Below are 13,958 nucleotides of genomic sequence, written 5' to 3'. Positions count from 1 at the left end.
GCACATTATTCGCACAAATAAAGTATTTTATTGTCGGTTTTTTTTTGTGAACCTCCCCTTTCGCACCCATAAAAAGTAAGTACAGTGTGTCATTTTTTTCCGAATGGATAATATTCAGGGAGAATTTGTGGGGCTTTTACACTGAGCTTTGATCTTATCCATGTCTATTTTTGTAAGGGTCTTAAGAGTGAATAAAAATCACCACCCTTTCACCGCTCATGGATTTAAAATGAAAGTGATGGGTTTTCAGGACAACAGCACTTGTGTCATGATTTCCATGAGGATGCAAGCATTATTATTCCACCCCTCAGCGAGGCAATAAAAATTAATTTGCACCCTTGCCTCCCATCCACGGACGTCAAATGACAATCCACCCCCGCCCCGTTGGGGCAATAATGCCCTTTAATTGCAACGTGATATTGATTTCTCGTGTGCATCGTGGAATTGTGTTTGCAGTCCATCCTTCTTGAGGCGCCGCTGCCCGAGAAGGGTTGTTCCACACACACATATATCGATTTTGCAATTAAACCCCACGGAGCGCCCCCACTCGCTGTGTGGGTGGCGAATTGACCCCCTTTCGCCGGGGGGGGAGACGTGTAATCTAATTATGACGCGTCGCTCGCGCGCTTCAGTTTTAATCCCGGAAATGAGGCCATCTGTCAGCGTGTCATCTTTGGCTCGCGCTGCCCATAATGAAGAGTGGTTGGATGCAGTGTTACAAATGGTCACACAGCGAGGACATGAGACACGACAATTAATTATGTCTCCTTTTTTCCGGACATGCCTCCGAGATGGGATTGAGCTCCGGACGCTTGCCACACTGGAAATCTGCTTAAATATTTACAGTCAAAGCCCTTGTCCAGAAGTCACGTCTAATTATCTCTTGTTGAGTGAGATTTTGGGGGCATTTTACGACACAAATTGCCGCTTCTGTTTCATTTTCACAGCGCCAATTACACTCTTGAGGGATGATTTTGGGAGACAACAGGAGAACAATGAAGGATATCGACTTGTGGCTTTGAATACAGAACAGCATCGATTAGATGAATGATTTCTTATCTCAAATAGGTTGTTTAGAAGCTTTTTGCAAAAAAGTGCGCTTCAATTTCATCCATAAATTCACAGACATTTTTTTTCCCCTTTCAACAACTTTCACGTCATTTTGCAAGCCGCCAGAGTTTCATCTGCATTTCACTATGGATGCATATTGGATGAAATTCTTGTCAGATCCTTCACTGTAAAATGGGCCTTTTTGTGTGCTTCAGTCTCTCAAAATTACACCCAATAAATATCTCGTCGGCGGAGGAGCGCAATAAATAAACAATGCAGAAGTGTCACTTGGGACATCGTCAATTTCTCCGGTGACACATAAAAACTGCCCTTAAATCCTCCCAATTAGTGGTGCGAACGGGACGCTTTTTTTGTGTGTGTGTTATCATTGCCAACCCTCGAAAACTTCGTATTACATTTTTCCAATATTTTACGTGACCATCAATTATTATAATCCACTTAATTTCGTTCACCATTTTTTTTTCGCCACTCTTTCTCTCTGTATTTTCCACTCTTTCCGCGTCCGAGTGCGGAAAAAGCCCCGGCCGGTGTAGAGGGAAATTTTTAACACTAGTTCGCAGGGGATGAAATTACCTCGGAGTTTGGAAACTTTTCCTCTTCAATATTCAGGAGTCACCCCTAAATCGCGCCATTCTGTGCGGTGCAACAAAAGAGACCATCGATGGGGGGGGCGGCGGCGGATGAAATGACGATGGTGGAAAAATTGCAGTCCCAGGAAAAATAATGCAATTACATATTTTTACGCTTTACGTCCGTATAATAATTAAAAATTTATTATCGAGAGACTGGCCGTTGGCGCATAAAATTGTATGCACTTGGGGTGAAGGCAGTGTGTGAAAAACTTAATTATTAATTCCAATCCATCGATAGCTTTCCTCGACTTTTTCCCCCTTTCCGTCACGTTTCAGTGCGTTTTCAACCAGGGTTTTGCGATGGTGGTTGGGAATTTTTCCAATTGCCACGGTCGCAGGTCATTCGCGAGTGAGTCACTGACGTTTCCTTGCATTTCTCTTGCAGCAGGACTTGGACAGGGATGGCGAGAGTACTCCGCCGGGGAGTCCACAGCATGTGGGGGCGTCGCACCTGAATGAGCGCCTGGCGACGGGCCTGTTCAGCGCCTCAATCCTGGGCGGAGATCGACAGACATCGTCCGAGCACGCGAAAGCGGCGGCCGCCGCCGCGGCCGTGGCTCAAGCTCATCTAAACGGAACTAGTGAGTACATATCGTTCGATGTGGTGACTCTGAAGTCACGACAATCTCTCCATCTTCCCTCGCGACTAACGTCCTGTCCACAACAGTGCAGGGAATGTTGAACCTCCAGAAGCTGCAGAACCTCGCCACCATTCAGCACGCCTCGATGCCACCGTCCTTGAGTGGATTGCAGGGACTGGGCCTGTCTGGGCTCAACTCTCCGCTGAACTTGAGCGTGAGCGGCGCACCTAGCAGCAACACAGGCGCCGGCGGTAGCGCCGGAGATGCAGGACAGGCGCCGTCAATCGGAAGTGCACAGCTGCCGCAATTAATTCTGGCCTCAGGACAACTGGTGCAGGGTATACAGGGGGCGCAATTGCTAATACCCACGTCACAAGGTAATTTGTCATTACGGCGCCAATGCAATTACACGAGATGCCTCGTGATGCCATGACCAAAACTTGACTCACACCAGTGGCAAGAATGTCGGTGGGCGGAAAATGCAAATGACCCATTGGGGTGGGCTTTATTAAATTTCCTCACCACAGAGGGAAATGCTTTGGGAAATGTGCTAGCCATTAGACAGCTATGCATTAACAGCTTTCACTTCTTCTGACCAGGAATCGCCACGCAGACCATCCTCACGATTCCCGTGAGCCAGCAAGTCCACTCGAATGAGCAGCTGGTGCAGCACTTGGCGGCGCTCAGCAACGGCAGCTCCAGTTTAAACGGTCCCGTGACGCCGCCCATTCTCAACCGCCATCTGCTGTCCAACGGCGTTCAGCAGCTCTTGTCCGCTGTCCAGCCGAGCCTCTTCGGCGCCACAAGTCCTCACCAGACGATGCCACAGGCGCCCGTGACGCCGTCCTCTAGCGTGTCGCCGAGACGGATGGCGTCTGCGTCACCCCCGCTAAGCCACCATGGCCGTAACCTGCACACGTCGCCCAAAGCCAGCCCGCCAAGGGGATCCTCGGCCGCCCACCACTTCGACAAGCTGCCAACGACCACGGCCACCGCGACTTCACAGGCACCACACTCGCCGCTCTATTCAGCCACGCCGGCCAACGGCCACGGTGCGGCCGGCGGACAGCCGTCGGGTGCGGGGCCGCAGAGTCAAGCGTCCCTGCTCACGGCCACCAGCACCAGCCGCCACTCGCCCATTCCAGCCACCATGAATAGGTGAGTGTGGTAAAGTACTGAGTTTGTGAGCGTCAATTAACTCATGGGCGTGGCTTATCGGTGGGCGGGGACTTGCGAATATTCATGAAAAATCCACTTTGCAGGCTATCATCGCAGAACGGCGAAATAACCATTACCAAGGCTCACGGGCCGTCGCCTAGCCACAGTTCTTCTGGCTCTGGCTCGAACCACCCCTCGAGTCAACACACTGTGCCACCCATGAAGCTCAGTCCGTCCTCGATGCACCTCTCGCCGACCGGCACGGACAACTCAAACGCGGATTTCCTGGCGGACTCTCCTAGTGAGTATGCAAACCTAGATCCCTTTTCAGCCAATAATATATATATTATATCACCAGCGCCAGTTGAGAACACTAATCATGCGGCATTATTGATAAATTTCCAACTTATTATGTAACACATTGTTCACATCCGTCCCACAATTGCTGTATTGTTGGCAAAGGTGAGGTGGAGTGGCGGCGTGCGGAGGCATTCCACAGCGACACTCCGCTTCGATCAATTTGTTTTGCCACCCCTCCCCACTCCCCGCTCATCTAATTAGTGCCTAATGACGTCAATTTGTCGGCAAATTCGAATTAGTCTCATTGATTCCCCAAAAGCTCACATGTTGAGCGCCAAATTGGCCACCCTCCAAGTGCGGAGAGACATGCTTTTGACACTGAGGAACCTACCTTGCAGATGAACCTACCATCAATCAGGCGACCTGCAATGTGGTGGACGGAATCGACCTGGATGAGATCAAGGAGTTTGCCAAAGCCTTCAAGTTGAGGCGTCTCTCGCTCGGACTCACCCAGACTCAGGTGGGACAGGCTCTCTCGGTTACAGAGGGGCCGGCCTACAGCCAGAGCGCCATCTGCAGGTAAGCCATTGAGGTTTCTAGCTGTGATAATTCCCCTTTCTCGTTTGCCTAACGATATTGTGTTAACTAAAAAAATTCCGATGCAAATGAGAATTCGGAAGAATCTTTGAGAATGTTTCCAGGCTAGATCATCAGCCTAACCATCATCGAAGACAATTTTGTTGTTGTTTTTTTGGAAAATGCCTATTCTAATCGTGAAAGTTTAGAAGAAGAAGAAAAAAAAACATTGATAGATTGTCCTGCGTTCAAGATCAACACCGTAAAAACCTGTACTTCTAGTCTAATGATTTTGTTTCTTTTTTCAATTTTTTTTCAAATCTTAAAAGTATTAAAAAAAAAACGTCAGGATGCCAGGACATGATTAAAACACTTTCTCTCTGTCTCTTCTGTTGATAAAGTGTTTACACAATAAAATCCTCTTGAACTTAATGCAAAATATCTAATTGTTTTCCTGTATTTTTTCCTTTTTTTCCAATCTAATTTTCGTGATCCTTCTCGATGGATTTCCAAGCAGTGCCCTCGCCGCACAGATGTACGCCGCTCAATTCTCGACGCAACAACAGGCTATGTATGTGGAAGGATGTGTTCTTACCATCTCTCGCCTTTGGTTTCCTCAGTTTCTTTTCCTTAATTTTCACTATTGGTATTTTCCTAATTTGCGTGGTTGCGTGTGTTGTCTTTTTTCCAAAAAAAACTTAAAACCCCCTTTTTCTCTTCCTTTCTGTTGCATGAATGTGAAAGAAAATCAGTCAAAATTTCTGCTGAACATTGAGAAATACTATCCTGGCATCAATTTTTTTGCAAATTCCTTTCTGAATTTTGACTAATTTTCATTCATATGCAAGAATTTATGTAGACAAATTGACACGAGCGTTAAAAATTTATACAATCAAAATAGCTGCAATTGACATTTTTTCATTTGTCCCATTAATTTTTAATAAAAATTTATTTTCTATGAAAAAGAAGAAAGAAAAAAACAATACGATATAAATTATTAACTTTTAACCATAAGCGGAGGTAAGGCCAGTTACAATTAAAAATTCTACCAATTCGCACACAATTTCGAATTGTTCATTAAAACACAACCAACATATTTCCCCAGTTGACGCAACAAGTGTCCCGCCTAACTTTAATTTCCCAACAACCAAACTTCACACGAATTGTGAAAATTTTTCAGGACACTTCATAGAACAAATTGTGTGATAATTTGTCACCACAGTATGATTAATTTACTTAGTTTCCTTAGACAGTGCTAACCAAGAATTGCAAGATGTTCATCCAAGTTCTGTATTTATTTGTTTTTATTTCTATGAATTAATTTTTATTTCTTACTTTGTATTACCTCTTTGTTTTTCTAAGTATGTAAGACAAATTTTAGCAACACTCGAAGGCCAGGGCATTGCCATTGATTTTGCAAGAAGGAAGTTTTTTCCTCAATGTAAGAATATCACTGGATATTTCTCAATTTATCGTTAATGAAAAGTTATAAAATAAATGTTTGTTTCACATTTTTTTTTTGCTTCAAATATCCTTCTGCCACTCGCGTTGCAGATTTTCATGTCAATGTCCTGGCATTAGGGCGTCAAATTCTTGCCTTGTAGTTTGATTTACTCTTCCTTCACTTCCTCATCCTCACTTGTGACTTGATTTCTTTCGTGGCATTCTCTAATCTTGGTTCTCCGTTAATCTCAGGTTCGAAAAATTGGATATCACCCCAAAGAGTGCTCAGAAGATTAAGCCGGTGCTTGAGAGATGGATGAAAGAGGCGGAAGAGAGGTGAATTCACTTTATACTGTTGTGCATTACTGTGGAAGTTGTTGATAATGTTTGGAACGTTTTGCAGTCACTGGAATAGGTACAAAAGTGGTCAGAACCATTTGACGGACTTCATAGGTGTGGAGCCATCGAAGAAGCGAAAACGACGAACTTCCTTCACACCTCAAGCTCTAGAATTGCTCAATGCTCACTTTGAGCGCAACACACATCCGTCAGGTAACGATAGACAAGCTTTTGAGCTTTTGAATTACTTAAAGATTTGCAGATTTTTACTGTATTTCTTTGTTTGGAAAAATAATTTATTCTCCTCTTTATTTGCATTAATCCTTATCCCCTTTTTCCATTGAATTTCAGGAACAGAAATAACTGGCTTAGCTCATCAGTTGGGATACGAGCGTGAAGTGATACGAATTTGGTTCTGCAACAAGCGTCAAGCCTTAAAGAATACAGTCCGAATGATGTCCAAAGGAATAGTATAATGTGGGATAGAGGAATTTACTACGGATCTCATCTCACAGAGATGACCATTGATTTGTTTCATATCACTTTTATCACTAGACACAGAGAACCACTGCAAGATGCTAAAGTAGCGACGAGAATTCACAAGGAGACACTTAAGAAGTCCACTGAGGGTGTTTGTATGATGAATTCATTATAATTGTATATATAAAAATAGATGATGAGATATTTGGAAATTTTACATAGTATGTAAGAAAAAACCGTTATAAATATAAGTTTCATTTTGCCATAAATTATTTTGCAGCACTGCGAATTTACAAGAAATTCTTTGTATAATTATTTAATTGTGAAGCTCGTGAGTTTCTATTTAGTTGCTGGGAAAAATACAGCAAATTTTTTCAAATTAAACGTTGTGTCATTTTCAATGAGTTCAAATTCGTTGTACAGAGTAGATTTATAGGTTCTCAATCACACTGGATTAGCTTAAAATGTAGGCTTAATCATGAGTTGATCCTCTGTGGCCATGGGACGAGAATTTATTTCTATAAAATATTCATAATTTTTGTTATTTAATGGCAAAAATATGTGAAACCAAAGTTCCTATACATACTATAGAAAGACGTTAGACAGGAGCGTTCTAATAGATTAATTCAGAATGTCAGAATGTAAGTTTGGGAAGGGGGATTCCCAAGGAGGAGCAGAATCAGGTGAGAAGGTGGGAAAAAATGTGTAAATAAATTTATCCTTTGAGTGTAGAGAAGTGTTTTGCGGGTGGAATCAAAAGATAAAATAACTACAGGACACGGCGGTATTCCTTTTGAATATTATATACGTAGTAGTGATTAAGTTTGATTGTTGAGTTAATAGAAGGCAGAAAACAATTATGAAATGAACATAAAATATCGAATAATTTTAATTTTAATAGAACAAACATGAACGGAAATATCCAGATTACAATAAAGAATCATGTAAAAGAATATTTAAAAAAAAATGTGTAAAAAGAAATTAAAATCACAAGAGGTTACAAGAATAATGTCACTTAAAATTCTGTCAAATATTCCAAGATAAAGAAAAACAAGAAATGTGTCAGAGTAAACTCCTCTATGAGGCCAATTCTCATGCTTATCTCACAATATTCTGTAAAAAAATGCAAGATTTTCTCTCCAAAACCCCTCCAAGAAAAAAAGAGAAATATAAATCCTCGGCAAGGCATAGGAGTGAAATTAAACTTAACTTATGAATGTGATTAGAAATGTATACCGAAAGTGAGAGAGTTTGAAGGAGAAAAAAGAAGAAAAAAAAATAAGGGAAAAGTGTATTTGCAGAACCCAAAAAACAGAGACCTTATAGAATGAAAAGGAACACACACATTTAACATTCAAGGAACACACATATTTAGACATTAAGTAATTGCTAATGAGAAAGTGAATCATAATTTTAAATTTCTGTAAAAACAAATCACTTAAGTAATACAATAAAAATGGAAGAAAAACCAATACTTTTGGACTTTCACAGTAAATAATCCAATGCAAACTCCTTTCTTTAACAAAAGACTTCAACAGAAGGTAAGCGACGAACTCTAAATGAAATTTTAAATTCAAGTCTTTATCATGTATGTTTATAAATTATGCTTTTATTTTATTAATGTTTCTACAATATGCATTAAACATTCAAATTGACATTGGCTGTGATCAAAAGCTTAGTATTCCTTAAAATCTAGTACTGTAATAATTTATAACAGCTTCCATAATTGCATAATACTGGAATACCAATTAGAATTACATCAAAATGCACGAAGAAAAATCTTCAAATTTAACTTCTTGTAGAATCTAAAGTATAATCTAGTGTGTAATTATTGTGTTCTGTTGCCAAGCTCTATTGCGCAAGTTATGCAATCTGCATTGATTCCCATGTGAAGAACAGCAGGTGATTTTCTCCTTCCTCTTCAGCACGCTGATCTACTACTTTTCATAGAAGATTTTCCAATACGAGAAACCATGACGCACTGCTCTAATTGATAATAGTCTGCATAATTGTACACCAGGTGAGTGCAAGTTTAACAATCTGGAGGATATGATCAGTAAATGCATAGAATGAATTTAATTTTTACATATTTTAGGCCCCTAACCTGAACAAACAGAAAGAGATTAATGTTATACATTCCTCCAGCTTTCAATCCAACACTTCTTTGGGCCATTTGGAGACAAATAAGGAACGTCTTCTGATCTTTGATTGGTAAATCATACCAATTTGTATCCAACATTTCGTCGTAGATCTTTTCAGTCATCATTTCGATAATTTGTCCAGAAAAACAGACCACAAATGTTTGGAATAAAACAGCGAAAATAGCCATGTAAGATTCGGGATTTCTGGGAAATTCTCCGGTGATGTAAAATGAAAAGAGCAACATAAAAATATTGCTTGAGAGTTGCAGAAGAGACACCAGAGAAATGGCATCAGTGTATTGGTTGAATTTCTCAATGAATTCTGTGTGAAGGCGATGGAAAGTTATGAGAATAGTTGAAGAGTTTTCAACTTCTTCAGGTGTCTTAAGGCAGCGAATTGTGTCGCGAAGGATGTGAGTAAATGATATCACTCGAATGCCAATCACAATGTAGAATGTGTCGAGAAAGAGAATAGTCCAGAAAAGCATTATAGACATGATGAAAGCTTGAAAGGTGAGCAATGAGAAAATGTGTTCTTCACTTGAGACATAAGGAATTGCTATGACCACCGTTTTGGAAACTACGTAGCCAATTGTAAACGTATAACCGCCACACATCACGGTAATATTGTAAAATCTAAAATTAAGAAATAATTTCATCACCATCAAAAATTAAGTATAATTAGTATTATTCATACTTGTAAACTTACTTGGCAAATTTTGTAGAAAAATTTATCGCTGTCTTAATTCGTTGCTTTGCACGCTCATTGATGGAATTTTCAAAATTCCTCTCCTTCAAGCCATCAATCCATTTCAGCAGTTCATTCCACAATTTTTGACTCACGACGAATCCAATGATCTTGAAGATGCCTTGACACAGAGTCACCAAATTGAGCTTATTAACAGCCTTTACTTTAACCGATTGATCTTCAGATTCAACACTGTAAGCGTGCCACAGTGTACAAATTGTTCCAATCAGGATGAACACAAGTGAGCAGAATGCACATAAATTGTACACTTTTCGCGTGAATAGTCGATTGAGAGTGTTGTTGGTGAAGAAAAACTTCAGGAACAACATGCAGTTTTCGTACAAAATCTCCATGACTGAATCCTTGCGCTGTTCTTGCAAAAATGTCGCTTAGAACTGGATGCAAGAACGCTTTATTGCCAGTAATTGCATATACAATTATTTTTTATTTTTTTTAATTGCTGAACGAAGCAATTTATTCCGGTTTCGAAGAGGAAACAATGCAGAACTCTGATGCAAGAATGCGCAGTTGTTTGGCTATGAAGAAGAAAAAAAAATCAATGGCCTGGAAAAGTAACACATGTTTTCATCGATTTCAATTCCAACCATTAGACTTTGCTGACGGGGAAAGTTTATTCGATGAGCGCAAAGATGATGGCACAGTACGAAATGGTCATTTTCATTATCTGGAAAAGAGAGATTTATAAGTAACTTTCTTGCTTCTCTTCCCGATGGACTTCTCTTATACCTCGATAAACGTTGACATTGAGATGTCGTACATTCCACCTGCCTTCAGACCATAAGATTTCTGAGCCATTCTCATGATCTGAATGTAGTTCTTCTGGTCCGCAATGGAGAAATTATACCAATTGGTCAATTGGAGGCATTGCTCGACATCTTTGTAGCGCATGAAGATGAGTTCTCCGAACAAGCAGAGGAGGAGAAGCTGAATAACACCGGATGCTCCCAGAAAGTAGGAAACAACGTCAACAGTGTTGAAGCGAATGGCGGAGAAGGTCATGAAGATGATGAAGATGCTGGAGCAGAGCTGAACAAGCAAGACATGGAATAGCAAATTGTTAAAAATGCGATTGTGATTGATAATGTCTGAATGGAGGCGTTGAATTCTCCTAAGCAAGTCAGAGTAATCCTCAGAAGAGTCATCCAGCAGTCGAATGAGGTCGCAAAGGATGTTCAGCAGTCCCATGAAGTGGATTCCGATGGTGGCAAAAAGGGAATCTTCAATGACAACAAGGAAGGTGTTGAAGAAGATACACACTGATTGATAAATCAGCAGCAATACAAAGTGAACTTCAGCTTGATACTCAGCAGTAAATGGAAATCTATAGATGAAGTCATCTAAGAAATACAAAAATGTAGATTTTGTGACTATTAAGAATATTTTGTGCAACTTGAGCATACTTTTGTAGACAAGATAGCTTATCATAGCAACCGCTGTGAGTCCATAAGGCAGCGAAAAGCATCTGGAAAGAACTAAAATCACTCAAATCCTAATTCTGTGAAACCTTTGAAAGTTGAACTCACTTGAGGCATAATTCAACAATTCTCAAGGTTTCACTCAATCCTGTCTTGAAAATCGCCTTTACTTTGCCGTCAATTTCATTGAGAGTGTAAAATTCTTGAAACCAATCAATAATACTCGTCAATTCCTCGCGATTGCAAATTATCGGCACCATTTTGGCCACGATCTGAACATGAGCCACGCAAACAACGATGGAATAGAAAGTCATGTCCCAGACAGAAGTTGAATCGGAAAAGATAAAGGAAATGGCGGAAATGATGGCACTTGACATGAGAAGAGGAAACACAAATATCTGGAATCTGAAGCACCAAAAGCGTCGTGGAAAAATTGGTGTGGCCACAAAATCACATAATAACTCTAAGATTTTGCGGAAATTCTTAAATCCATTCAAAATTTCTGGATTTTCTTCAAGATTCTCCGTCATTTTCACAACTTTATGACTGTCTGAAGGGTCTGAAGTCTCTGAATGGGAATATCGGTAGTCGGAGAAACATGAAAATAATGCTCGTGAAACCCCTTTTAACCATCAGACAAGTGTAATTATTATTCTTAAGTGGTCAATTTTGTAATCTATATATGAAGAAAAAAATTGATCACTTAATTTGAATTAATAATGAATTCTTCAGGAAATCCCAGCAGTTTTTTTTCATCTACTTTTCGGGTGAAATAAAGATAGTTAAGAAGCTGAACAATAGTTTGGGTAAAAATTCAGAATATTTGTAAATTTTTCGCTTTTGATTTTTATTAAGGACGACTTTTTGTGCAGATGAAGAAAATTTTCAAAAATTTTTAGATTTTGCCGGACATTCCTGCGACAAATCTGCAGAATGTTCTGCAAACTAATGTAATCGCGTTCCGGAATTCTGATGGTGATTTCTCGCCTGAAATTCACCACAAAATCAATTTGACAGCTCGCCATTTTGCTTCTGCTGCAGGTTGATTTTCACGGGTGTGCGAAAAGGGTGCGAATTGTGCGTGAATCCCATCTAGCGGGGCGTGCGTGAGCGGCAAAGCGGCAACACAGGGTCGTGCGCGAAGTGCGGCAGGCGAGGTTTTTGTTTGCGAGCGCGTGAGAGAAACAGCCTTCAAGATAGGCCTGTCTGAGACGGCGGTGATGGATATAATGGCTTCGAATCTACAGCAACAGAGAGCCATTGTGGACCAGCTGCGCCGCGAGGCCTCCATGCAGCGCGTGATGGTGAGCCAGGCGTGCGTGGACATCGTCAAGTACGTGACGGAGCACGAGCAGGAGGACTGCCTGCTGGTGGGCTTCAGCAGCCAGAAGGTCAATCCCTTCCGCGAGAAGAGCTCCTGCGTGGTGCTCTAAGGGGCGCGCGCGCGCGCGCCTCCCGCCAGCCTTTCTGTGTGTCCGTGTCTCCGGGGCGCGCGGCGCCCCCGTCGAATCCACTCAGCCAAAGAGTCGAGGAGGGACGTGAAAAGAATCCTCAAAGGGCGCCGAGCAGACCTTATTTATTCTTTTCCAGCTGCATTCTTCATTATCACACACCGTTTATGGAATAAATATTTGTAACACTGTCGAAAAAGGAGCTTTTTTCATCCCATATTGCATGTTTTTCTCCATTGTTTTCTGCACATCGATTCATTGTGGTGAGTTTCTACACTGGAAAATCTCCGGAAAGCTCGATGAGAGATAATTATCAAGGTTCAGGTTTAGAAAAACTAATCGCGGGAGAGATTTTGGTTTAAACTCATCAAATGAATTCATTCTCAATCTCTTCGTTAATCTTTTGCTGGCAAAGATTCCTTGGGAGTGATTTCAAGTCTCGAATCTCTGCTTTGCAAGGGAACCATATTGAAAATACAAACCATTTAACGCCTTCCATGGTCATCAGTGGACAAACTCAGGGTCCGGATGATCTGTTGAGCAGTGAAAGTCCGTTGGTTTTGTCTAGCAACTAAATTTGGAATAAATTTATTTAACTTCCTTATGTACACAACATCGAAATGACATGTATTTCCAGCATGGAAAAGCTAGGAATCCCTCCAGCGGCGGCGCTGGCTAATACTGCGGGCTGCGCTTACATGATCTTGTCTCCCATGCGCACCTTGGACGTCATATAGATGCCCACGATGAGCCCGAACAGGCCGATGGCCGAGCCGAAGATCTCCACGATGAGGATCTTCACGAACAGGGCGCTGTTGGCGGCGTCCGCCAGTGCGGCGCCCGAGCCCACGACGCCCACGGCGATGCCACAGAAGAGATTCACGAGCCCCACGCTGAGGCCGGCGCCGAACATCACGTGGCCCGCCATCCAGTTGTTGCTGTGAATCTGCTCGCTCTGCATGGCGGCCGTCATGGAGAAGTTCTCCAGCAGTCCGGACAGCACGATGGCCGTGATGAGGCCGTAAATGGCCACGGCCTCGCAGAAGATCACCGAGATCAGGTTCTTGGTCTTGATGCGCGGCGCCTTCACGCCGCCACCCACGATGGACACGCCGGTGGTGTGGATGCCCAGCGCGGCGCCCACCACGGACAGGGCGACGGCCAGCGCGATGCCGATGGAGGCCCACATGAAGGGCGAAGTCTCCTCGAGGAACCAGCCGAAGCTCACGCGCTCACCCTTGCCCGTGAGCAGGTGGTACATGATCAGCACCGTGGAGACGCCCACCAGGAGCCCCACGAACGTCTTGCCCAGAATGCCCTGCATCGTGTGACAGCTCTGTTATCGATTTTCCTGCGCGACCCTGGAATGGAACAAAACACCCACAAATCACCACTCCAATCGCACTTGCGCGGCCTATTTGCACAGCGGCCAGACTGGGCACTCACGGTGCTTCCCTCGGAGGATCCGGATGGCTCTGCTTGAGGCTCTTTGGGGTGGAAAAAGCGCGAGAATGGCAGACAAGACGAGCACTTCACGTGATGGCAGGTCAGCTGACTGCATTCGGAAAATTCCGTCCGGAAGAACTCACCACTGTCACACTG

The 13,958-nt window shown here is 42.5% G+C and overlaps 4 protein-coding genes across 6 annotated transcripts in view; 2 read left to right on the top strand and 2 right to left on the bottom strand.

Annotated features, from left to right (window-relative positions):
* LOC132265916 (POU domain, class 6, transcription factor 1) overlaps positions 1-7,638 on the top strand; it is an 85,436-nt gene extending 77,798 nt beyond the window's left edge. The window contains exons 4-12 of one of the 3 annotated variants that reach the window (XM_059766711.1): positions 2,089-2,284; positions 2,371-2,661; positions 2,884-3,442; positions 3,547-3,743; positions 4,141-4,321; positions 4,836-4,889; positions 6,014-6,097; positions 6,165-6,313; positions 6,452-7,638. In XM_059766711.1, coding sequence (XP_059622694.1) covers positions 2,089-2,284; positions 2,371-2,661; positions 2,884-3,442; positions 3,547-3,743; positions 4,141-4,321; positions 4,836-4,889; positions 6,014-6,097; positions 6,165-6,313; positions 6,452-6,576 — 1,836 coding nt within the window. In that variant the 3' untranslated portion in view covers positions 6,577-7,638. Of the gene's footprint in view, positions 1-2,088; positions 2,285-2,370; positions 2,662-2,883; positions 3,443-3,546; positions 3,744-4,140; positions 4,322-4,832; positions 4,890-6,013; positions 6,098-6,164; positions 6,314-6,451 lie in introns of all 3 variants that reach the window. The other 2 variants (XM_059766710.1, XM_059766712.1) reach the window with 2 other exon arrangements.
* A 2,462-nt stretch (positions 7,639-10,100) lies between these two features.
* LOC132265795 (odorant receptor 4-like) lies at positions 10,101-11,219 on the bottom strand. The gene is made up of 3 exons (XM_059766572.1): positions 11,014-11,219; positions 10,217-10,811; positions 10,101-10,154 (listed from the first exon to the last, which is right to left on the bottom strand). The coding sequence occupies exons 1-3, from the start codon at positions 11,217-11,219 to the stop codon at positions 10,101-10,103; spliced, it is 855 nt and encodes a 284-aa protein (XP_059622555.1).
* Positions 11,220-11,923: 704 nt separating this feature from the next.
* LOC132265856 (guanine nucleotide-binding protein subunit gamma-1) lies at positions 11,924-12,555 on the top strand. The gene has a single exon (XM_059766642.1). It carries the CDS (start codon positions 12,126-12,128, stop codon positions 12,336-12,338), a length of 213 nt encoding a protein of 70 aa, XP_059622625.1. The 5' UTR covers positions 11,924-12,125; the 3' UTR covers positions 12,339-12,555.
* A 359-nt stretch (positions 12,556-12,914) lies between these two features.
* Positions 12,915-13,937, bottom strand: LOC132265923 (V-type proton ATPase 21 kDa proteolipid subunit c''). The gene is made up of 2 exons (XM_059766721.1): positions 13,803-13,937; positions 12,915-13,717 (listed from the first exon to the last, which is right to left on the bottom strand). Exon 2 carries the CDS (start codon positions 13,678-13,680, stop codon positions 13,051-13,053), a length of 630 nt encoding a protein of 209 aa, XP_059622704.1. The 5' UTR covers positions 13,681-13,717; positions 13,803-13,937; the 3' UTR covers positions 12,915-13,050.
* Positions 13,938-13,958: the final 21 nt, after the last annotated feature.

Source organism: Phlebotomus argentipes, unplaced genomic scaffold (assembly GCF_947086385.1).
Source record: "Phlebotomus argentipes unplaced genomic scaffold, Phlebotomus argentipes genome assembly contig_5, whole genome shotgun sequence".
Classification (NCBI taxonomy): Eukaryota; Metazoa; Arthropoda; class Insecta; order Diptera; family Psychodidae; genus Phlebotomus; species Phlebotomus argentipes.
Note: the sequence above shows the minus strand (reverse complement) of the source record. Positions and strands in the feature narration are given on the sequence as shown.

Bases quoted from the DNA above. Each gene is read 5' to 3' on its own strand.
- LOC132265795 (XM_059766572.1), bottom strand. From the start codon at position 11,219: ATGACTTTCTATTCCATCGTTGTTTGCGTGGCTCATGTTCAGATCGTG. The intron at 10,812-11,013 runs GTGAGTTCAACT...CTTCATCTATAG, and splicing joins ATTGTTGAATTATGCCTCAA to ATTTCCATTTACTGCTGAGT. The intron at 10,155-10,216 runs GTATAAGAGAAG...TCTCTTTTCCAG, and splicing joins CAATGTCAACGTTTATCGAG to ATAATGAAAATGACCATTTC.
- LOC132265856 (XM_059766642.1), top strand. From the start codon at position 12,126: ATGGATATAATGGCTTCGAATCTACAGCAACAGAGAGCCATTGTGGAC.
- LOC132265923 (XM_059766721.1), bottom strand. From the start codon at position 13,680: ATGCAGGGCATTCTGGGCAAGACGTTCGTGGGGCTCCTGGTGGGCGTC.